This window comes from Pistacia vera, unplaced genomic scaffold, assembly GCF_008641045.1.
Source record: "Pistacia vera cultivar Batoury unplaced genomic scaffold, PisVer_v2 Contig230, whole genome shotgun sequence".
In the NCBI taxonomy this organism is placed as follows: domain Eukaryota; kingdom Viridiplantae; phylum Streptophyta; class Magnoliopsida; order Sapindales; family Anacardiaceae; genus Pistacia; species Pistacia vera.
In genome coordinates, this window is record NW_022196036.1 from 978063 (window position 1) to 1002363 (window position 24301).

The following is a 24301-nucleotide window of genomic DNA, read 5'->3' on the forward strand; positions in this document are numbered from 1 at the left end:
ACCTCATTATGGTAATGGTCTTCTACGAGAGCCCAGAATTCGCTACTTCAGTTTGTTAGGAAGACCACAATTTCCCCCACTCTCACCGTCAACGTGTGTGTGTGTGTGCATACTCTCTAGATCAAACACTATTTATATAAAAAAATATGTGATGCGTGTGATGACGCGCGGAGGTAAAAGTTGAAAACGTTAGGATTTTAATCTCGGTAAAAAAATACAATGAAAAATTGAAAATAAACACAGTTAGTTGTTTTTCACTCGCAACAAATTTAACCGTTTTCAAAACAAACCCAAACATTTGAGAGAGAGAAAGACACAATCCACCTGTATCCAACAAACATAAATAAAGAGATGAGGATAGCCTTTCTCTCTGCCTCTCATCTTTTAAAAAATATATATTTTTTAAATTTTATTTTAAAAAAAGAAAAAATTAAAAGAAGTGCTTAAAAGCTTACAGACAAGAGAGAAGGACATAGCAGTAACACAAAAAAAAATAAAAAAATAAAAAGCAAAAAAAAGAAAGCAAAACAGATGACGGACGGATCTGGGTCAACGCCGTTTGACCGTAAAATTAACAAGTGAGGGTTAGGAATGTAATTACACATACACATCTATTACTCTATGTCTAGCCACGGTGTTATTTATTGTAGGATTCGGTTCTGTCGTTGTTGTTTGCTCTGTTTTAAGGCCTTTGTGCTTCTGCTTCCCTCTTTTATATAAACTCTCACTCTGCTTTTTCTCTTTTTATCTTTAAACGGAGAGACAAAGAAAACTACAGAGCGAGAGAGAGGATGAGAACGAAACGTGGGCTTTGTTACCCTAGTCTAGTAGATGTTTGTTTAGACCAGAGAGTAGTCTTTAAGAAGAGAAGAGTTATCACCGGCGAACGGAAGATGGTTTGCCGGAAAAGACCTAAACTCTCGCCGGGCATGCCTGGAGAGTGTGACTTGTTTGATACTTTACCTGATGATCTTGTTGTTTCTATCTTATGCAAACTCAGCTCCACCGCTCGTTGCCCATCCGATTTCGTTAACGTTTTGATGACGTACGTTATTATATTTTTATTTGTTTGTTCCTCTGCTCGTGTTCTGGAAATTTTCACTTCACTTTGGAAGGGATTGATTTTTTAAGGCTGGGATATTTGTTAAACTTTCTGTCCTCTCCATTGCTGAAAAACATTATTTTTTGTTTTTTTGTGGGCATGTATCTGGGTCTATTTTTAGGGTTTGAATCTAACTGACGTTGTTTCTGTTCGTTGAATTTGATGAAATTCAGATGCAAGAGATTAAACGGCTTGGCTATGAATTCTCTGGTACTATCTAAAGCTTCTGAGAAAACATTCGCTATTAGAGCCAAAAACTGGTGCGACCCAGCTCACCGTTTCTTGAAACTATGTGCCGATGCCGGAAACGTTGAAGCTTGTTACACTCTGGGCATGGTACTAAAAAATGTTTCTTTTAATTTTTAAAGATGAAAATTCTATTTTTACTGATCTAAGTTTATGAACATTCATTCTTCTAACGATGCTTGCACGTATTTTAATACTCTTCAATTGATTTTTTATTTTCTCAGATTCGGTTCTACTGTTTAAACAACCGAGGAAGCGGAGCGTCGCTCATGGCCAAGGCCGCGATTAGCTCACACGCGCAGGCACTATACTCTCTGGCCGTTATTCAGTTCAACGGCAGCGGTGGTTCCAAGAACGACAAGGACCTGCGAGCCGGCGTGGCTCTTTGCGCGCGAGCAGCTTTTCTTGGTCACATCGACGCGCTTCGCGAGCTTGGCCACTGTCTCCAAGACGGTTACGGTGTCCGTCAAAACATAGCCGAGGGGCGCCGGTTCCTCGTCCAAGCTAACGCTCGCGAGCTAGCTGCCGTGCTCTCGTCAGCACCATCGCAAGTTACCGTCACGCGCTCATGGCTGACGTGGAATTCGCTCTCACATGCACACCCTCACCCAGTTCCTCAACCACAGAATCCCAACGGTCAGATGACCGGGATGGGATGTCCGTTACTAAGTGATTTCGGTTGCAATGTACCGGCGCCAGAGGCACACCCAGCAAGCCGATTTTTAGCCGAGTGGTTCGCTTTACGTGATGGCACGCCGGAACAGGGATTAAGGTTGTGTTCACACGTAGGGTGTGGGAGACCCGAGACAAGGAGACATGAATTTCGTCGGTGTTCGGTCTGCGGGGCTGTAAATTACTGTTCACGCGCTTGTCAAGCGCTCGATTGGAAACTGCGACATAAAGCCGAGTGTACGCCAGTTGACCGGTGGCTTGACGAAGACGGTGAAGTTGAGGGTGAGGGTAATATTATTGAGGTTGAGGAAGGAGAAGGCGAAGGAGAAGGAGGAGGTGGTGAAGGGGGTGATGACGTCATAGCTGATAGTTAAACGGTGATGGGATGTTAGACTGACGGAGATAGTGACTGTAACGTTAATGGTAACGGCAATGGCACATAATAATATAATATGTGTTTATATAGGCGTCTAAAAATGAGAAAAGAGAAAAACGGAGAAAATTGAGACCAGTTTTGGTGGAAAATTTAATTTAACTTTTATTATGGTCGTTGGAACTTGGAACTTGTAAGGCAGTTCGTGAACTAAAGTTTTGTTTGCCCTTGTTTGTATAGAGGGGTAAATCGGAGAAATCAAGGGCTTTTTCTTTTCTTCTTTTTTTCAAAATTTCTTTTTGTACTATAGAGCAACTTTCTACCTTAAATTTCGGTAAATTAAAATTCAAACCCCGTAATTTCGTACAGCCTTCTTCTTCTTCTAATTTTGATTCTCTTTGGTGGTTTTATGTGTTATAATTTTTGGTTTGGATAAATGGGAATCGTATTCTAAGCTAGAAGGGATTTTTTAGACATTAAATTATACAACTTAATTAGTAAAAGTGGCAGGTCATGAATCACATTTTTGTGGGAGAAATGGTGTTGTAATTAAGGTAGTATAACAAATTAAATTTAGGTATCGGGGTGAGATGAATAAGCAAACCCCAGAAATGAAATTCGTTTATAGTTTAAGTAATTAGGTTAGCTTTGGGGTAAAGGTAAGGTATTCTCTATCTTAGATCTTAAAAAAAGTGAAATATTCAAAGTTGAAACACAACAAGAGCCGCTCAATGAATGTGAAAAAAATTTCCTTTTGTTTAGTGGGAAACTAAGAAATTGAAAGGCAACACTAGACTAGAAAATTGTAGGCAATCAATCAATTAGCTCCTTTTGTTGTCAAAAAGGACTTAGACCCATCAAGAGATTTGACCCAAAACATCTCAAGATGATGAAAAAAAGGAGATGGGCATTAGTGGAAGAGACGTTCATTTTGAAAGTGGAGGAGGATGTAGTTATTTTCAAAGCTTTTATGCCCAACCAATACCCAAAAGAAATATATAACCAAATATTATTTGTTTTTGTGCCTGAAAAAGGCATCTTCTGGGTGGGTGTAAACACTACTCTTTTACTATGATATCATTTATTATTTTAGTTTTCACATTTAGATGCCTTCAAGTGGTCCAAGCCCAGCCCATTTTAAGCCTTTAGTTCGAATCCCCAGCTGTGTTTGAAAACAATTTTATGCAACTTGTAGTTGCTGAAGAAAAAAAAAAAATATATATTAAAGGGTTGACTTTGTTTGGGCTATCTCTGTACCAGCAACTGTACTACAAAAGCAAGATCATTATAATTTCATTTTGTACTAGCGGAAATTCAATTTGAGCTAGCTGTAAATGTCACGTCTGACCAACCATTTTGTACAACCAACTTTCTTCTAATTAATCTTTTATATTTTGAATTCGCCTATGAATGGCTGGCGCATTTAGTGAGTGTGTTGTTTTTTAGGACAATTATTCAAAGATTTCTTCTTAACCTAATCCATCAAATTTTGAATTAGATAAATAAATAAACCAAATAAGTAGCTACTAATCCAATGTTTCTTCATAAAGTTTAAAATATGACTATTTTGAAAGTGCTTTTGTTGGAAAGGAAATCACTTGATGAATATGACTCCTTAAATTCAACTAATGTGTCAAATTCCATCACTAAAAAGTTGGTGATATAAAAGTTTTAACTATTTAGAAGCTTTTTTTTTTTTTTTTTTTTTATTGTCTGGGTCAGTTTCCGTGTACGTTGACTAATTCTCGAGACCTATTGAATACCCTATAAACCTAATATTCTAAGGTAAAGCTACAAATGTAATAAAAGACCCCAAAGTGATTTGAACTTAAAAAGTAAATAAAGGGAACAAACCTTCTTGAATGTCAGGCCAACCCTATTGGCCTTAACTTGATAATTTGAGCTATTTAGAAGCGCTTTTGGCAACATAAAATAAAAGTACTTCTCAATATACTGTGGCCTATTTAAAATCCATAGTAAAGGCCTTGAAGGACGAATAGCCCAAATGAAGTTTATGTTGGGCCTGGGCTGAAGTTACAATCTTCCAGACTTTTCATCATCTTCTGTTCTGTTTTAGGTGAATCTCTCTAAAACATTGCAAAGTCGAAGACACTGATCTGCTTCGCGAGTCTTGAGCTCTGAACAGGTATGAATCGTATGATTTCTGCTTCAACTATCAAAATCGTCAAATTTCATTAGTTTCATCATTTATATGATTACTCGTAATTCGTATAGATTTTTATTGAATTGCTCAGTTTTGTCGTCTAGGGTTTTCCGTTTAAAATGCTATGATTCGTTATGACCTCCATAAATATATGTTAATTAATATAATAATTAATTGAGAAATTCAGTTTTTATTTGGTTGTTTTGTGAATTTATATTTGAATAGGAAAAAAGTAGGGAAGATGGGATTTATAATGGAGTTTGCGGAGAATTTGGTTCTGAGGTTGATGGAAGATCCGAAAGAGAGGGACAGGAAATTTAGGGAGCGTTTGTATGAGAGGAAAGATAGGTGCAAGAAGACAAAGGAGATGTGGAGCTATCCACTGCGTCCTTACGGGTTCTGGACATTTGAGAGACATAATGCACAGCTCCGATGGGATGCTCAGATTAGCCAGGTGCCCGGTCGCAGGGACCCTTATGATGACCTTCTTCAAGACACCTATGATACCACTGCCTCCAAATGATTTACAGGTTTGATTTTGGGGGTTATTTTGTTATTTTCTGTTCTTCATGTTGTGGTTCGGAGTATTTTGTGATGCAAGGAATAAGTCAAGTGTAATGATGATTTTCATGGCTTTAATACATGGAGTTTGGGATTATGTTTTCGTAAACATGGTTAGTAATCATGTGGAGTACCTTAGTTTATGGGTTATGGAGTGATAGGAATATTGGTCAATTGGATCTTTATGTGTCTATACATGGTCTACTAAATTCTGTGAAAGATTTTGAGGTCTAACTTAGTGATCTTTTTTGGTTTAACTGATTTATGTTTGCCGTTTTGAGTAAACTAGGTGTGAAGTAAAATGGTTAAGAGCAATTAGAGAAGGGGTCCTGAAATTTTTTATGGGAATATGGCACTTCCAGTGGTGCAATTTTATAACCTATCAATATGTTCAATTTCATCCTGTTCAGACTCTCTTGGATTTCATATTTTGTTTTATACATCTCCTATTTGTTTTGATAGTGAAAACTTTATGCTTGAAAAATACTTACTCTGTCACCAAGTAGTAATTATTTGTAATGGAATTAACCCATTCGAAGTTAATCCATTCCCTACATTTCTATCAAGTTTCTCAATGGTGTCAACCTTTTCTTGGTTACCTTTTCGTATTTGTTGTGCGTGTGTCCTTTTATGTATCCTTTATATTAATTTTGAGATTGAGCTGTATGAGTTGCATTGTTTTCATAGATCAAATTATTTTGTATTTTTAGTCCCTTTGAAACCGAACTCAAGAGGTAAACCAATTTGTGCTATGGGCTAACTGGTTAACTTGTTTGGATGTTACATGACCTTAATACATTGTTATGCTATAATTGTTGGCTTTTAATTTAATGCATGAGAGAATGTATATTGTCCAACTTTCTCTTTATCTTCTATTTCAACCCCTTCTATCTGCACTTTCTCTGATATGATAAGGAAATTACTTAATTTGCTGAAGAGTATCTGTAAAAACATATGCTATCATTTCTGAATGTACCCTTCACAGTCAATTTCTCTTTGTTGTCAAAAGCACAATATTGTGATTTTGCAGTTATATGTTTATCTCTTTGATGTTCTGATTGCAGTCTGTTAGATTTTGTTCTGTTGCTTTTCATTCAGCTATATGTATGAAAGTAGACGCCATTGTCATGCAAAATAATTTCCTGCACTTTATTTTCCTTCCATTAGACTTTTACTATACTAATTTTCAAACCATGGGACTGGAAGTCATCACAAGATCATTAAGGAGTGCAAAGAAATAGTAAGGGAACTGTTCTAATATGGGAATTATTCTTGTTGGTTCAGATTTATTCCGAGCGTTAATTAGTATCTATTTTTAGTTGCAATATGAAAAATATTTACTCTTTTTTGTCCATTGTTGCAGAAGCTCCCAAGCCAATGCAGAATGATCTAGAGCTTCCCTAGGAGGGTGGTGAAGATTCTGAAGAAACAATTCACTTATTTCTTATTTTTACCCCCAATCTGTTGAACTGTTTATGTATGTCTCATAAGTTTTAACTCATTATTCCGGACTGAATTTTGACTTTGAATAATTGTCCGACCCTGGTGTGAGTGAAACGATCTTCTGGTTGAACGATCACCAGGCTTTCCTGTTTAGCTTTTGTCCATAGACACAAATACTTATAATGTGCTGTAGACAAATAATTCCATATTTAACAGCCATTATACTGTAGTTTGGTTAAGTCGTTAGTAGATCAATTATGATTAGGCGAGCAAGCTATGCTCAAATTTTATTCTGAGCAGAACATTCTTCCTGTGTAAATCATTGTTTTAAAAATCAGATCGGAAGGTAACCTGTTTTGTTGGTCGAGTCATGGTTCAACCGGTTGGACCAGTGATGTCAGTACATTTTTAAAAAACTTTTTTTTTTTTCAGATAAATGCAAAGACTAGTACACTTTAAAGGAAATATTGACTCTTGAATTCAAGCCCAAAAAGAAGAGATAAATGAAAGCAACAAAATGTCAATAATGAACTTTTATAGCCTAACCATTTCTAAAAAGCTAACACTTAAAAGAGTTTTATAAATCATACTGTTATATGCTAACCTAACGTTTCGAATTCCTCTTCCAGTAAGTTGAGTAATTAAAAGCTGGCCTCCCAACCATTACAACTGATTTCACAGTTACACCGCACCCAGAATATGTTTTACATTTATATAGGGTTCACATGCTACTACAAGAGTTGTTCTTTACTCTCCAGTCTCCACCTCTCCTCTTTGTTGCATTTGCATAATCTAAATACCAATGACGCTTAAATTATAAAAATTGTAAAACCAATTACATACACATAAGTTGATGAAACAACATTCTCTAAATTATTGATTAGTTACTACATACGAACCCAAATCCTTAACCATACAGGAACGATTCAATGTAATGGTTGACCCTGCATCATCCGTATTGAAATAAATTAATTCGACAATGTCGGCATGATGACCATAAATCATGTATTATTCAAAAACTGCTCCAACAAAATGATTTCGAAGGCATATACATCAGCTTTCTCTATTATGAGTCCAAAATGGGTATATACTGGAACTAAATCATCAAGTAAATGATTGCTGAAAATTCTCAACCAAAAATGTTTTGCTTAATGTCTATTTCTTCATTTATGTTCAAAAACCAAAGAATTGTATCATATCTCAAATTAAATAGGCCCTAGAGCAATATCAGCAAGACTGAGGGAATTTTCATACCCAAATGCGCCTCTTCTACCAACTATCCATCTGCCAGTAACCTTGCCAAACCGAAATTTCCCACCTGTTTCTAAGAGTGATAATACATAATAATCAATGTTGATATACGTATTCAGTGTATTTCTTGGAAATTTTCAATTAATCAAAATTAAAGAGAAAATATGAATTGCAGAAAATATGGAACTGACCTTTGGTCTAAAGTATGGCTGAGGAGGATGTTATTAGGTCTAAAATCTATATGATCAATGAAACATTTCAGATTTCACAGCAAAGGTCCCGAAGATTACAACTCACCTTGAATCAAATTGGATTGTCAAGACATGCATGCCAATCAGCCTTCATGCGTCGATTTCTGGCGAGGGAGGAACGCGTCATCACGATTTCAGAGACTGGAGTTGCGATTGATTTCAGTAACGAATGGTTGCGATTTCAGCAAGATTGAGTTTTGATTTGTGATCTTTTTCAGATTTTTGCAATTTCATTCAAATTTTTTCAGAGTTTTTTGTGCGTAGAGGAACTGAGGAAGAAGAAACTGCGCAGCGCAAAGGGAGAAATTGGGTTTTTTTTAATTTTTCAGTTGGACCGGTTTTTCTTGCTGTCCAATACTGTTCACACGGTCCATTACGGGTTAAAGCGGTTTATTGCGTAATAGCGGGTTTAGGGTTGACTCAAACCGGACACGTGATCGGTTCACGGTCCAACTGGTTGGACCAGCCGGTCCGGTCCGGCTTTTAAAACAGTGGTGTAACTGTTATCTAACAATATGCCATATGTATCTTACGATATGATTCGATACGGGTTGCCAATGATACGTATCAGAGAATATATCCTAAATCTTTCGATAAGTTGATATGTATCATATGGTACGATACGTATCCATTCATATCTTTAAAAACATTGATACGATTTTATTAATTTAGGCCGAAAGTTCAAAAACTTTTTCAGGTCGAATCTGGGTCACCCAACTTGATTCACTAAAACTTGTCCAAGTTTACCCATTTTACATGGAGAAAGTGAACAAGAAGATGTGTTACCTATTTTACGTGATAATAATAACACTAATAAAGATATATATATTAATATTGATATTGAAAAAGATATGAATGATTGTGAGAAAATAATATAAATTCTTAATTTTGTAATTAATTTTGATTATATAATACGATAATTCAAAGTCAATAATACCACAAAATTCGTTAATTAATAATAGAGATGATATTAATTTTTAAAAAATTTCTATTATTTTATTAATTTTTTGAAAAAAGTGTATCTTACAATATGCTAGGCGATACACGATTCAAAAAATTAAGGGTCCGTTTGTTTTATTATTTTGGAAATAATATTGAGTAGTTGAATAGGGAAGTATTACGAGGTCAAATTTAAAAATTTACAAAAAAAACCCCTAGGTTGGCTAATTTAACTAAACACTCCAATATATAAAAAATTATAAAATGACAAAAACACCCCCACCCACCATAGTGCCAGATTCTGGCAACCACTGTCGAAATATGGTCAAAAAATGGCGTTACGACGCAAACCGGTCAGATCTAGCAGGTAGGACGTCGATATAACCTTTTTCGGTTAAATCCACCCAAAGATATGACAGTCATTATCGATCAACGATGGCCAAGATTTGATCGTCAACTAGCCTCCGAAAAAGGCCAAATTGTTGAATTAACGACTAATTTTGATCGTTAATTCATCGTTGTGACAAATTCCGGCTATCCCCAACGATGATTGTTAGAATGGCAAAGTATGGGTAGATAGAAGTGTTTTTGTTAATTTTTAAACTTTTTTTCTGAAAGTATTTATGAAATTAATAAACTCAAGGGTCTAAAAATAATTAAAAAAATATACTAATATTTCTCAAAATAATATACCAAACAATAATTTAAAAATAAGATTAAGAATATAGATAAAAATAATATACCCTGATTTTTCGATACAATGCGATTTGACAACCATAGATGAATCTAAAACATACTTACTAATTACCGCTCGAGATAAATCTGAACCAACAAGAACAGTTCCCATAACAGAATTTATGCAGCATTAATTCACACGAGGAAAGTCTAGAAGTCATTTACAAAGTTATTGACTATCCACATTGCTACAAATACTTTAACAAAACACATAGCCTACTACATTTTAGCGAGCCAGACAACAAGGTAAAGCAAACTGAAGGAAAATTAACTTCAGATTAACTTCTTAATCAGAATCTGAGCTTGAACCTGGTTCAGGCCCATTTGCTTTCTTATCTGCTTCTGTCTCATTTGCTTCCTTCTCTGCTTCTGTCTCATTTGCTTTCTTCTCTGCTTCTGTCTGCTTAAAAGCCTTGGCAATTTCATCAATGGGAACCAAAGGAAGATAGCCCACGACCGGATAACCCTTCTTGTTCAAGTCCAAAACAACATGGTTATACTTGCCCGACCAGTGTGCAGCCGTTGGCACAGTAATATCCGACACAGTGTGGAAGATTGCATAGTGGTTGAGTTTATGCCATGCCTTAGCAGAACTTGCGAGCACGAACTGTTTATACTCTCCAGCAGCATAGTGCAAAGCTGCTCGTGGCCCTCCAGTCTGAGCCTCACTTACAAACTTCTGGGCTTTCTGTAAGGCCTTCTCTATTAATATATGGGCGTGGCTCACAACATGCTTTGCCGTTGGTGGGGCATGTTTATCAAACTTGTGTGAAGCTTCATCCACCTGCACTTTCCGTAAACAAGTAATTTTTATACTGCCGAATCCAGAAATATTTCTTCTTAACTTTATATTTCAGTCACAAACAAAACAAATAAAAAATTTAAAACCTGAGAAAGTCACGACACCAAGCTATCATTCATTCTTTCTTTAACATCTAGATGCAAAGGTTTCTTTCTTCATTTTATACTACTACTACTACTAATGATAATAAATCCGATCAAACAATAATAAAAATAAGATCAACAACGGCGAGACTGTTATTTTTCACTGAAAAGTTTAACTAAACAAACAGAACTCACAAAAACATTTCTCGATGTAATGATAGAAAGAATCATAAAACCAACTGATCCAAACAAATACTAAACACAATACTTTACCTTCTTGTCGAGAAAAACAAGGACATCAACAGGAACGTACTTAAATTTCTTGTAGACAGGTCCGATGACGGTTGTCACGGCACTCTCCACGGTCCCAACCGCCGATCGCAACGGCCCCGAGTTACTCTTGGCGTAGTCGTACAGACTCGACACGCAGACCAGCGCCTTAATCGCGGCCAACCTCACAAATCCAAGGTGCTTCAGTTCTTGTTTCTTGTGCTCGGTCTCCATCTCCACAACGAACAAAGAGTTGTCTTAGATCACCAATAACTTTAGCTAGTGTCAATAGTCTTGCTTTCTGCGATGGTTCGTGAATGATGAATCAATTTGAATACTGGGAGTGTCATCTTTATAATAATGAAGACAGACGAAACTGGAGGCACGTTATAATTTTTAATCTGAATCGTTCATTTGATCGTGAAGTTGAGATTAGATCTGCTTTTCATCTATGGGTGAATGGGACCCAGTTGCATTTCTTGAAAAGGGCAATTGTTATATGTGATTCAGTGATTGTAAAGAGGTGGGACCTCACCTAATTGAAGAGCTTTTATTCGGAAACTAGAGGCTTCGAGAAAGACACGTGCTGACGTATTGGTTTGTTGAAAATATCTAGTGGAGGAAAGTGGGAACTTCTTAATTACTTACTAGAAGAACAGACGGTGCTAAATTGCATAGAAGCTTGTAGGTTGCAACCGTCGGTTCGTCGATAATAGCGACAAAAGAAATCCTATAACAATTTCAATTTACTTTATATGTGTACGCATTTCTTTTATTCTTGTCAAGATTTTCGTTTAAAAGATTCTGACGCTCGTCCTTATCTCATTTTCGTATAGAGACAAAGTAGTTTTCTTTATTAAACAACAAATAAATATTTAAAGAAACTTAAAAAATAATTGTTTTTCTTAATAATCACGTATTTAAAATTAGAGAAACTATACTAAATGACATTGTTTTGGACTGAGATTTAAAATTTAAAGTAACGCATTTTACTTTTTCCCTCACAGAATAGCCTAGTTAGTAAATAAAGGATGGCAAAAATTGATATCGAAATGATAGGTATAATATGATACTATAAATAGTAAAATTATTTATAAAAATTAGTTATAAAATTCAGATACAGAAAAAAAAAAAAAAATATATATAATATATAATAATAGTACATATTAATATATGTTTTAAAAAATAGATAATATTAATCTTGATTTTAATACTTTTATGATTTTTGAATTAATTTTTTTTTTTTATAGGTATATGATTTATATTTTTTTAATTATATTATTTTAGTTTATAAAAATTATATTATTTAATTTATAATTAATATTATAAAAATTGACCAATTATTAATAATTTTATTTATTATTATGTTGAAGAAGAGACAAAGAGTAGTACTTGTTGAAGAATCGAAGAAGCGCCAAAAAAAAAAAAAAAAGTTGAGAGGAAGAGGGCACACAAAAAGAGAGAAGAAGAGGCGCAGGAGAAATGAAGGGGGCGCAGAAAAAAGAAAGAAAAGAGAACAAGGCGCCAACAAAGAGAAGGAGAGAGAGAGAGAGAGAGAGAGAGAGAGGATGAGGGCGCAGAAAAGAGAAGAAGAGAGGAAGAAGGCGCCAAAAAAAAAGACTGGCGTCATTTTGATAAAAAAGAGGCAATGTCTAAAATGATGTGGTCTGATCAAATTTTAAAAAACAAAGTATCGTTTTGACTTATTAAATAATACTAAAATTTTATTTTAAAAAATATGATCGAATTTATATAAATATATGATTAGGATATATAATTTACGTATATAAACTGGATTTATAAAATACGAGAATTCGTAATAAACGCGAATTTACTAACTAGGCAAAATAACACTCTATATTTTCACTGATTTTACGAACAAAAATACACTTGCATAAAAATAAACCTCACCTCTTCCACTCACTCTTCAACCCATGAACCAAAGTTTAACCTTCTCTGCTTCATTTTAATTTGAAAAGAAACCGTTAATTTTGTGTTGGAATCAAGCGGATTTAATGTGGTTATTGTTGTTTTGGTGAAGCAAAAATATCACATTCACTTGTTTCAAATTTAAGGTGTGTAAGGCATCTCCAATGATGCTCTTTATTTGAAGAACATCTTTATATAAATAAAGAGCATCTTCATTAATTTTAAATATAGAGAACACAATTTTTATTAAAATCCAATACACTCTTTAAATTTAGTAAAGATGCTCTTTATTTTTAAAAAAGAGACTTAATGGGAGAGAGAATTAATAAATAAATGCTATGAACTTGTAGTTATTAATTAAAATTAAATAGAGAGTGAATTTGACTCTCTAATGTGGAGAGTCAAACTCACTCTCTAATTTATATTTAAAAAATAAAGAGGCTATTGGACTCTTATTTTTATGGATAAACTCTTAAATAAAAGTTTGGTCGTATAAAGAGTTTGGAGATGCTCTAATAGCTTGGTATCCTATTTTTTTTTCAATAAACTTAGTGTAAATGCTGTTGTGTTGCTATTTTTTTATTGAGTGTAGGGAGTGGTTTAATAACCAACTGCGGGTGAAACCAACAAATTTGTCGGGTTTCGGGTTAACTGGTTTAACCGGTTGACGGCTGGTCAACTAGGTGTCAAAAGTTTAAAATTTAACAAATACAACCTTAAAAATTATGTTAAGTCCCTATAAGTCTGAAATTTAGCAAACACACCATAAATATAAATCAGCGGGTCACTTGTTGGCGTGGTGCAGCACACACTAAATGTAATCCAAATCATCCTGAGTCTATCCCCAAAAACTAGCGTCGACAACTTAGGCCAAATCTCACTATTGCCGGCATTGATAGCCTCCTATTACCACGAAAAATACCCCCCTCAGCCTCCTGACCAAAACCCATCTCACCACACCTTTGTTCCTGCCAATCCCTGGCTGTTGCCGCACAAATTTTTTTTAATTTTTAGTCGATTCACTACAGAAATCACCTTCGTTACCACCATTGCACTCACGACCTTCCTCTTCAAAAGCCCAACATTCCAGCCTTCTATTATTCGCTGATCATCATCTCAAATTCTAGAGTTTTTTGGTGAATAGGAAAATTGGTAATCTGGCCCGGTGAAAGCCCCGGGTCTCGGTTGAACTGGTTTGTGGCCGAGTTAGGCCAAGTTTAAAAACACGGTTTCAGGTATGAAGAGTTTTTAGGGTTTAGTTTTATTTATTTATTAAGTTTTGTTCAAAATATAGGGTTTTTAATGGGTTTTTGGTCTAGATGAGATATTGTGATTGTTGACTTGTTGTGTATTGTGTGAATTTGGGTGGATTTAATGGAAATCAGAGTGAAAATGGCAAATGGAGGCTTGCGTTTTTTGGTCAAAACCCATGGATTTAGTCGAATTGGACATTGGCCAAAAATTGCACGTCATTTGGTAAAGAAGAAATTTGGCAAATCAAGGGGTTTCAGCTGGATTTGAATAGATAAATTATGTCAAAACAGTCAAATTTGGTGTTTTAAACGGTTTCAGCCTATTCGACACTTCATATCAGAGTGTAAAGTTGGCTGAATTCGACAAATAGGTTTCGACCAAAACTCGTCTTAACCTCCAACCAATTTTCTGACCGAAGCTCCAAAATTGGCCGAAACCCATACCCAAATTACGCATAAACCACAATTTTCAACATATTCATTGAAATATAAGCTTAATCAATTATAACAACAACAAATCATTTCAAAAATAACTTATTTAACATGTTTTCAATTCATATATGTAACATAATCAAAATTTTGTATTTCAAACAACTTTCAAATTCCAAAAATACTCTTCTCTTTGTGAACCATTTAATAAGCTTGATATATCAAGAAATCTGTTAAAAAGTGCTCCTCCACATCACAAATCAAGTTTTAGCTGAAATTTTAGAGTGGAAGCATAAGTTTTTAATTAATGGTTAGGGATTAGTCATCAAGGGTAATTCCATCCATCAAAATGTATTAAATAGAAATGATAATTTTTGAGACACTTCTAAAATGTGCAGTTTTTAGCTCACTCTCTATTTGTTCCTTTAATATAATTTCTCTTTATTTTATAAGGAGATAAAATTCATCTTAAAAAATAAGATACGTCATCGATGTGAATTTTACTCTAAACACGAGCCAAACACAGGACACATCATACTTATGTCATCAAAAACTAATGCTTGACATAGCACAGCAATTATGGTTAGGGTTAGTCTATTGTGGAGTTATCCACGAGTCCAATCTATCATAGTCCTGGTTAGTGGTTACAGTCTTATATCTGGTTAAGATATTATATCATTATCTAATAGCTGTCTTGGTTAAATATTGTAAGATAAACGACTTTTTCCTTAATGACACATTTTCACCTGAAAAGTTTCAAGATATTATATTATAATCTCATAGCAGTCATTGGTTAAATTATTGCAAGAGTAAACTACTTTTTCCACCCAAGGTTTGTCCTAATGGCACTTTTTTACCCAAAAAATTTTAAAATACAAAATTTTCACCCAAAATTAATATTCTATTATTGCCCAAACTGATTATGATGGTAAAAATTATCTCTATCACCACTATTTAAACCTCCAGTCTTCTCTCTACAAAACCTCTCTTATTTCAACATCTGATTTCTCGTTGATTGCTAGCAATTGTGAAGTTAGGGTTTCTGTTCTTAGCTAATTTTCGTTGATTTCAGTGATGAATATTCAATCGATCACCACCATTCGATCCAGTGGCCTCCACTCAACAAAACCTCTCTTACCCTGGCTCCTGATAACTTGCCGAACGACCGACTGAGAAAGTGAAGTATATTTTAGGTATTAACAGAATATAAACTTTGGGTGAGAAAGTAGTATTTTGAATTGTTTTGGATAAAAAGTGTCATTAAGGCAAGCTTGGGTGAGAAATGTCGTTTACTCATTACTGCATCATCACATGTGTGGTGGCGGCTAATCCATGGGCTGGCCGATTGATTTCATAAGCAGTTTGTTTAAATACAGGGTATTTGAGCGTTACAAATAATTAATCAAACTATCAAAGCTTTAAGATGAAATTTTATTGATACCCATCAGTTCATACTTTTTATAATCAGTCAAGTCAGTGTTTTTTGTTTGCAGCATTAGCTCAACAAGCCGCTAAGAGCATTACCAAAAAAAAAAAAAAAAAAAAAAAAAACTCAAACTCTTTATTATAAGGGTGCTTTGGTTTAGAGAATGTTACATTATTGAGAAATGTTGTATTACTGAAAGATAGATACTAGGAAATCTTTAAGAAATATGTTTAGTGGATTAGAATTGATGGGTATGTTATATAATATATTGGGTGGGAGATAAATGAGTGGATATGTTATGTAGATTACTAAATTACTCTCATTTTTAAATAATATATAATATTATTTTATTATATTTTATTCTAATATTTTTTAAATATTTCTTTTAACCTCCTATATTGAAATTTTATAAAACACCCCAATATACAACTTAATTGTAACAAAATCACTCACTCACCCCAAGACACCGCTGGCAGCCACCACCACCACCGGAAGCCGCCCTATGGCGCCGACCAAGCGGATCTTGCGTGGTCGTACGCCGATAAGGCTAATCCGACCAGATCTGGTCGTTCAAAGGTAGATCTGGCCGTTAATATGGTCATTGCACGACCAAATCTTTGGCCATGAAACGGCCAGATCTGGGTCGTTTCGGCCAGGATCACAATCCATGGCTGGAAACGCTTATCGGCACAAGACCGGCAGGATCTACGGTTTGTGTCCGATATGATGAATTTCGCTGGCGACTAGCGGTGGTGGCTAGCGGCCGGCGGTGGTCTTTGATGGTTGGGGGTATTTTGTTAACTTTTAAATTTTTTTGTGGCGGGGGTGTTTTAGCTAAATTCTCAAATGTAGGGGGTCTGGGTAATTGTTATTTGGTAGACATATGGGGGCAAATATGTCCGAAATGATAAATTATTAAGGTCAAAATAGGGTCAAAATTAAGATTACCTCGGTAATCTTATAATAACACCCCTTGAAAAGGTAATCTGATTACCCCAATATTACCAACAATAAACATTATTTTCAATAAAAGATTACGTAATATTTTATTACTTGACAACCAAATGAGAGAATCTTGAAAATTAAACAAAGATTACAGGATTAATCTTATATCACCCTAAACCAAACGCTACCTAAAGGTTTGTTCATTAACACAAGAGTCTAAAAGCATCTCTAAAAGACTCTTTATATGACATAAACTCTTTATTATAAAGAGTTTATTTATAAAAACAAGAGTTCAATATACTATTTATTCTTTAAATATAAATTAAAGAGTGAATTTGACTTTCCATATTTAGAGCATCTTTAATTGTGCTTTTTAAAATAAAAAACATCTTTCATATGAATAAAGAGCATCTTCATGAATTTTTTAATATAAAGAATAAATTTTTTATTTAAATCTAATAGACTATTTAAATTTTAAGAGAGAAAATATATTTTTTCAATAAAGAAACTTAATAGGAGAGATAAATAATAAATAAAATACATAAAAACTTGTAATTTATTATTTAAAATTAGGACAGATAGTGAAATTTGACTTTCTAGATGTAGAGAGTCAAACTCACTCTTTAATTTATATTTAAAAAATAAATAGTCTATTGAACTCTTATTTTTATAGATAAACTCTTTATAATAAAGAGTTTGAATCATATAAAGAGTCATTTGAAGATGCTCTTAGAGAGTCAAATTTCACATTCTATCTTAATTTTAAATAATAAATTATAAGTTTTTATGCATTTTATTTATGATTTATCTCTCCTATTAAGTTTCTTTCTTGAAAAAACATATTCTTTCTCCTAAAATTTAAAGAGTCTATTAGATTTAAAAAAAAAATATTTTTTATATTTAAAAATTAATGAAGATGCTTTTTATTTATATAAAATATGTTCTTTAAAATAAAGAGTACAATTAGAGATGCTCTGATAGATTCTTTATTCTTTAAATATAAATTAAAGAGTGAGTTTGACTCTCTACATCTAGAAAGTCAAATCTTACTCTCTATCTTAATTTTATTTAATAAATTATAAGTTTTTATTATTAATTATCTTTTTTATTAAGCATAATTTAAAGAGTTTATTAGATTTGAATATAAATTTTATTTTTTATATTTAAAAAATAATAAAATATTATTTATTTATGTGAAATATTGTCTTTAAAATAAACAAAATAATTGAAGATGCTTTAACATCGAAACGATATGATGCCTCACTTAATGAGAAGAAATATAAAATAATCTTACTGGGGCCAATTTTTTTGGGAAGATCAAGGAATCGTGACACACAAGACAAGCCTGCTCACGGGTTAAAGGCTTAAAGCAGCCGCAGAGCATCTCCACTGATCAAATCATTTAATATCGGACAGCCAAAAAAATAAATAATTCTTTTTTTTTTAACCAGTGGAATCCGTTTAGTTTCCGATATTTCAATTAATCTTTTACTGTCTTAAACATAATGATAGGATAAACCTTCGATAACCTTTTATCAATTATTTTTTTGAAATCTTAAAGTTGATGATTAAATAAATTTTTAATAATTTTCTATCAATAATCGAAATAAATCAAACTTAAAACCTCTTAAATAATATACTAAAAATTTATAGTTGATCAATCAACCATCTAATGATGGTTTAATAAATCAATAATTCAATAATTACAGAGAATACTTTCATATTTAGATTCATCAGAAATCATTTTTATATTCAGCACTCCTCAAAACAACATCAGAAATCAGACAGCAAAGAAACAATGTAAAGTGTCCAACTTATAACATTTTATTTTTCTGCTACTATGGTCTAAAAGAAGTTGCCATTTTATGGTCCATATTCAAGAATAGGAAGTCATATAACTGAATAAAGGTTGCCCAGTAGTATCACACACTCTTAAGCCTTTTAAACGAGAGCAGCTTGAGATTTCTGACGCTTTACATATTGAAGGATAGGCTCTTTAACCTGAAAAAAAAAAGTAACAAAAAGCCTAATATATTAGAAAAAATGGTCTTTACGACATCCATGAAGCCGCAATCTTTCAGGAACGAAACTATTCATAGCAAGAAATTGAGAATACCGTGCTTGTTTTTCTGCATCTCTTATCTTGGGAGGATCTACTACCAATAACATTGTCTGTCTCATCACAGCAACTTGTGCTTCCGTTTGCTTTGATGTTCTCATTTCCTAGTGCAAAACTCTCCCTTGACGCTACAGGCTGCACAATTCCAAGAGTAGATTATCTATCAATTAGCTGAGACACTTAAAATCATAGGAGAATCGTCACTAGAAATCATGAACTTCACCGCACTAACCTCAGCTCTGCTTGTGGGAGTGTTACCAAGGGCAAGCTCCCTTCCTTTTGAGATAGTCTGCTCACTCCTGATTGAACCATTTTGTTGAATTTCAGTTCTTCCCCTTGTGCGTGTGAGATCTGATCCAATAGAGTGAAGGGCACCACATGTGGACGTGTCAATGTGTTTGCTTCCTAATAATCAAATAAACATTTTGTACTCGTCATTTCTAACATTTAGAATTGGAAAAGAACCATATTTTTTTTACTCTAGAATCTATAAGGGATTGGTCAAGATACCCATTTTCTGGAATTCTTGATGGTTGGACTTGTTATGTGGCTCAACAGTATCCATGTTCTGCTCGAAACAAATAAAAATAATAATTAGAGAAGAATTGTACCAACACATTAAGAAGAGGGAGTTACATTTGCACGCAGATTTAAGAAGGTAATTTTGACCATAAAATCAATATCCAGTGCTTTCTTGACTTCCATTAGCTTTCTCTCAGTCAGATTGGAATGGATTACACGCTTGCCTGTTTCAAGATCAAGATAAATTGTAGAAATTAAATTGAGATATATAATCCTTAAAAATTATGTCAAGTAAGAAGTTGTCAATTTCACTGCTCATACCTAGCCTACGGTTCCCTTTGGCTACAACATAACCATCTCGGATCATTTTATCAACTAGTTTGCGCACGGTAGATTGATTGGCTTCTCCATCTAGCTTGTTCTGAAGCTTTGTGACTGTTATGTAGTTCATTGGAAGAGCATGATACAAAGCCTGATATGTTAACAATGGCAGGGCTCAGCTTATGTAATGTAGACGTAATATCCAAACATCCGACATGATGTTGTCTAAACTGGCGTAACATGAGAAAAGTGCTATCCTAAGTTCCTAGGAAATTAAATTAACAAAATTATGATGGTTGATACGAAAGCAGTCAACCTGCAAATTCTACAAAGTGAAAGGCATGCTAAAACAAAATATTAATTAACCAAGACTGTAACTGCTACTAAAGGACAAGTCAACTCTAAATCACCACATATCGCACCTCATAAGAGCATACATATAAATGTCTCTTACCTTCATGTATAAGCGATCTTCTACACTGGGAGATTTTTCATTAATTGAGACGCCATCCATTTCTTCTTTCACAACATTAAATTCATGGTCAAATTTCTGCTGGTGTATTTGCACAAAGATAAGAAGTGTGAGCCAGAATAAGGTAGCTAATGACGATTACCATACCAAAAATAAATAAATAAAAGAACAGAAAACCTCTTGCTTGTTTATCGTGTATGTATCCGTCCCACTTTTCGATAAAACACCTTCTTTCACAAGCTTGTCCATTATTTCTGAGATGTGTTCAGAAGAAAATTAAAACAGCAGCAAACTTGTTTACTAACTAAAAATGCAGCACAGTTAAGTCTTCGCTAGTTCAAACTTTAATATGAATCAGAGCCCGCATTTACCTTCAGTCAAAGCCTGCATTAAACCGTTAAATCTTCAGTCATTAGAGTTCAAATTTTAAAAAAGGAGATAAACTAAAGAATCTGCTGGGTTAATAATGGATAATCTAACTAGTTGCACTGGTATCTTTTTTGTCAGAATACTCGGAAAAGGAACCTAGAAGATGAAAACTTAGAAGCTCTTACCACTGAAATATCTGGGAAATTCGAGAGAACATCAGTAAGTTCTACAGTATCAAGGTGACGGCCCTTGATCCAGTCCGTCACCCTGGCCAATTGTTGTTCATCTTCCTCCGGGTCCTGAGTATTATCTGTGCAGCGTATAATTGGACCCAGCGCATTAATAAATCAGATATCACTAGAAAATTATAGAAGATTTAAATAAGGATGAAGGAGAAAAATGAAAAAACCAAGTTAATAAAAATTCCATCCACTTTGACTTAATCACACGAAGGTTGTCCTGTTTAAATTCAAAATGTACCTTCATCAGCCATGCCATTATCTTCCTCTGGCTGTTGCTTATCTGTCACGATAACCATTGTTAGTTCCACGAGCAACTCCCTCAAAAAAGTGTTTTGAGTGAATGGAACAAAGAAAATCGTAGTCGAAGCTATTGATGAAATTACCGATTGGCGCTACCATGTATTGATCCCTTTGTGATAAATTATCCTGAAACAAATAATGTGTTTTCAACGCAACTCAAAAATTTTAGTGTACGTTATACTCAGATTCATAAGCATAAAAATAACATTGTCACTTCACCTCACTGTCAGAATCAGAAGACTCCTCCCTTTCTAAAGAATCGCCTCCTAAGCTCACTTCATCATCTTGCATATCATCATTTTCATCCTCACAAGGATCAAGCACGCTTTTTACCTGTCAAGTAATCAAGTATGAGAAACATGACTTGAATTATGATACACTATAATTAATCATAGCCATTTCCAGAGTTCTTCATCCCTTTCCTTGAGAGCTAACACAAAATGTTTGCTGTTGACATTCCCAACCTCCATTTTCAAAGGACTTTTGTTCCATGGATGACGAGCTTCTTCTTCTGTGCAGCTTCTGAAGAATGGAGGTTCGTAATCCACTGGCTACAAGATCAGATAATTGTATCACTAATCATTTTTCTAAAATAAATGTAATACACAGGAAAAAGGAGAAAAAGGTTGTATAATCTTTTCTCAAAATATAGTCAGCGCAAAAGACCTGATGCAGAAATTCAGATTTGCGTGCAACTTAAAAGCACTTGCAAGAAATGTTACCCAGCAATAGACCTGCCTACAAAGAAGTTTCATGCAACTTACACGCACTACCAAGCATATGTAGTCTCAGGAAATTTCTGTCACGGTAAAGCATTCCAACTCCAGACAGTATGGGCCATCCAACCCAAAAATTCAAATTCTATTTCATATACCTCATATTTAGGAACTAAAGAAATTCGTATGAATCATAACTGGAATAGCAATCACATGTACAATTACCTGGAACAATAAAAATTAAAGCAGTTAAATGGACATACCGTCGCATCCTCATAGTAGAGCAGCTTCATCAATATAGTACGCTGAAATGCAACAAAGAAAAATGACCATCAAAATTCAACCATGAAAAAAAAAATGCAGAATCAAAGATTCAAAATCCAACAAAATTTCAACATATTATTAGGTATAAACAAGCCTCCAAGTAAGTTACCTCTTCAGGCATCTTGTCCAGAGTTCTCATGAGCTGAACCAGTGTACGGACCATCTTACAAGCAGAACTCCTGAACAATAAAATTGTGGCACAGATAACAAAAGACACAAAAGAATTTAAAACAAGCCAACGACAGAATTAAAATGAAATTTGACAAGAGATTTTGTTTAGACCACCTCATCTGATTAGGGGTAATTTCAGTTGTAGAGTTACATTTAAATGTTCCTCCCTTTTTCTTGTTTCCAGTGCGATTGATATTCATTGAAACCTCTTGGCTATCAGATCCAGAGTAACTAAACGAAACTGCAAAAGAAGACAAGTTCGAATCATTCAAACCTCTCAAAATGTCCCAAGAGCCAAAGAAAGAAGAGGGAAAGCAATCCAATCAAACTCACAACAACAAAGTGAATCACTGGAATTACGCTAATCATCTAGAGTTGAAATTTTTACACTTTTATAGTGATCAATCAAAACCTTACATGCATATTCTTCAATCATTGGCCCTTCAACTGATTCACATACACAGAACAGAAGTGTTCTCAGATACTTTTTCTGCAGTGCATCATAAACACCTGAAAAGAAATAATAACAAATAAAGTTAACCTAAAGTACGGAAAAAACGAGAACAAAAAGTGAACAATTGAAAAGAAAATAAAAACGTATGAAGATTTAGGAACTTATTTAGATGATGATAACAGTAACATGCCTTTCTCCATCCAATCAATCAGTCTACGTGACTCAGTATCCATCGGCATCAGCTTCTTGATCTTCATCTCTATAAATTTTGGAATAATTTAAAAGACTTTTTAGCAGATGATATTCAAATTATAATCCAAATTAGAAGAGAAACGAAAATCTGATGAGAAGAGATTACCTAAAGCAGGAACAGACTTATCATTGAAGTACTTCTCCGGAAAAAGGCCTCTTATGTAACTAATATTAAATATGGCAATACGAAGCAAGTTCCTTGTCTGTTGAGAGTAAATTCATCAAAACGACATGAGATCTACTTACGGTAAATAAAAGCAGAGGCATAAATTATCATATCCTAAGTTTATATAATTATTAATGATTTCACAAACAAGATCTAAAAGCAAGAAGCTCCAAGAGCGATCAAATTTGTTAAATGTTTACCTAATAGTGTTTAACTTGTGGTGTTTAATAGAAGAAAATCCAAAATCAATAATAAAAAGAACAGAATCAATCAAATACGTTGAATGATTTAAAAACATCTAAAATTTTAGCTAAAAAAATAGGCAAACAACCAAGTTCAATTTATATACAGATTGTTTGAACTAGGAGAGCTGCATAAAAATTTGATGATATGATGTTAAATTAATCCTTGATTACCAGAAGAAGGGAGTCCTGTTCGGTGATCTCCGCTTCCTTCACTTTCTGTGCAACAACCTGAAAACAAAAACAACAAATAGAATATGAGAATAGGAAGCAACTGAGCTATTGATTTTTGTATATATATATATATATATATATTAATTGATAAATAAAGTGAATATTAATCGGAAGAGCAATAAGAACATATGAAATTGAACGAGATTGAATTTTAAGTTTTTTAAAATGTAGGCATACCATGGTTGCAGACTTGAGAGAATTTTGAAAGTAGAGGAGGAGAAATTGAAATGGGAGAGAGAGCAAGAACGCTTGATTTGAAAATTTGAATTGGAGTAAAAAAATTAGAATGGGTGGCGCGAGTCTGGGGTTATTTATATTATAGACCGTTACTTAACCATAGTTAGATAAGACTCTACTATGGTTAACTGAGAAAATGCCGATTGTGTGATGCTGACGTGAATATGGTCATTTCGATCACGATGGAGGTATTCTGATCCTTGTAGAGTGACGTGGCATCTTATAATTGCTAGAATTTTTTTAAAATAGTTAAAGGCAATGCTGTCTATGAATTTTAAGATAAATT

General features: G+C 34.1%; 4 protein-coding genes across 5 annotated transcripts; 2 read left to right on the plus strand and 2 right to left on the minus strand.

Moving 5' to 3' along the window:
- The first annotated feature begins 661 nt into the window (after positions 1-661).
- LOC116131292 (F-box protein At1g67340-like) lies at positions 662-2761 on the plus strand. Its single transcript, XM_031416954.1, has 3 exons — positions 662-1045; positions 1276-1438; positions 1573-2761. Exons 1-3 carry the CDS (start codon positions 792-794, stop codon positions 2392-2394), a joined length of 1239 nt encoding a protein of 412 aa, XP_031272814.1. The 5' UTR covers positions 662-791; the 3' UTR covers positions 2395-2761.
- A 1994-nt stretch (positions 2762-4755) lies between these two features.
- Positions 4756-6654, plus strand: LOC116131296. 2 transcript variants are annotated; one of them, XM_031416958.1, is made up of 2 exons: positions 4756-5087; positions 6482-6654. In XM_031416958.1, the coding sequence occupies exon 1, from the start codon at positions 4799-4801 to the stop codon at positions 5078-5080; it is 282 nt and encodes a 93-aa protein (XP_031272818.1). In that variant the 5' UTR covers positions 4756-4798; the 3' UTR covers positions 5081-5087; positions 6482-6654. The 2 variants fall into 2 exon arrangements, with proteins under 2 accessions (XP_031272818.1, XP_031272819.1); XM_031416959.1 differs by having other exon boundaries at positions 6485-6654.
- Positions 6655-10008: 3354 nt separating this feature from the next.
- LOC116131242 (REF/SRPP-like protein At1g67360) lies at positions 10009-11235 on the minus strand. Its single transcript, XM_031416891.1, has 2 exons — positions 10896-11235; positions 10009-10521 (listed from the first exon to the last, which is right to left on the minus strand). The coding sequence occupies exons 1-2, from the start codon at positions 11124-11126 to the stop codon at positions 10024-10026; spliced, it is 729 nt and encodes a 242-aa protein (XP_031272751.1). The 5' UTR covers positions 11127-11235; the 3' UTR covers positions 10009-10023.
- A 7580-nt stretch (positions 11236-18815) lies between these two features.
- On the minus strand, positions 18816-24036 carry LOC116131219 (meiosis-specific protein ASY1-like). The gene is made up of 22 exons (XM_031416863.1): positions 23956-24036; positions 23719-23775; positions 23243-23339; positions 23075-23143; positions 22848-22940; positions 22545-22671; positions 22369-22438; positions 22199-22240; positions 21684-21770; positions 21439-21552; positions 21303-21345; positions 21158-21199; positions 20863-20987; positions 20680-20692; positions 20486-20562; positions 20291-20389; positions 19837-19987; positions 19663-19739; positions 19504-19561; positions 19226-19398; positions 18991-19128; positions 18816-18875 (listed from the first exon to the last, which is right to left on the minus strand). The coding sequence occupies exons 1-22, from the start codon at positions 23956-23958 to the stop codon at positions 18816-18818; spliced, it is 1815 nt and encodes a 604-aa protein (XP_031272723.1). The 5' UTR covers positions 23959-24036.
- Positions 24037-24301: the final 265 nt, after the last annotated feature.

What these genes read in the sequence shown, in the direction of transcription:
- LOC116131292 (XM_031416954.1), top strand. Translation starts at nt 792, where the DNA reads ATGAGAACGAAACGTGGGCTTTGTTACCCTAGTCTAGTAGATGTTTGT. An exon ending in TTCGTTAACGTTTTGATGAC is followed by an intron (nt 1,046 to 1,275) that starts GTACGTTATTAT and finishes GATGAAATTCAG; the next exon opens with ATGCAAGAGATTAAACGGCT. An exon ending in CTTGTTACACTCTGGGCATG is followed by an intron (nt 1,439 to 1,572) that starts GTACTAAAAAAT and finishes TTATTTTCTCAG; the next exon opens with ATTCGGTTCTACTGTTTAAA.
- LOC116131296 (XM_031416958.1), top strand. Translation starts at nt 4,799, where the DNA reads ATGGGATTTATAATGGAGTTTGCGGAGAATTTGGTTCTGAGGTTGATG.
- LOC116131242 (XM_031416891.1), bottom strand. Translation starts at nt 11,126, where the DNA reads ATGGAGACCGAGCACAAGAAACAAGAACTGAAGCACCTTGGATTTGTG. An exon ending in TTGTTTTTCTCGACAAGAAG is followed by an intron (nt 10,522 to 10,895) that starts GTAAAGTATTGT and finishes CGGAAAGTGCAG; the next exon opens with GTGGATGAAGCTTCACACAA.
- LOC116131219 (XM_031416863.1), bottom strand. An exon ending in ATACATGGTAGCGCCAATCG is followed by an intron (nt 21,200 to 21,302) that starts GTAATTTCATCA and finishes TTATCGTGACAG; the next exon opens with ATAAGCAACAGCCAGAGGAA. An exon ending in GATGCAGAAAAACAAGCACG is followed by an intron (nt 18,876 to 18,990) that starts GTATTCTCAATT and finishes TTTTTTTTTCAG; the next exon opens with GTTAAAGAGCCTATCCTTCA.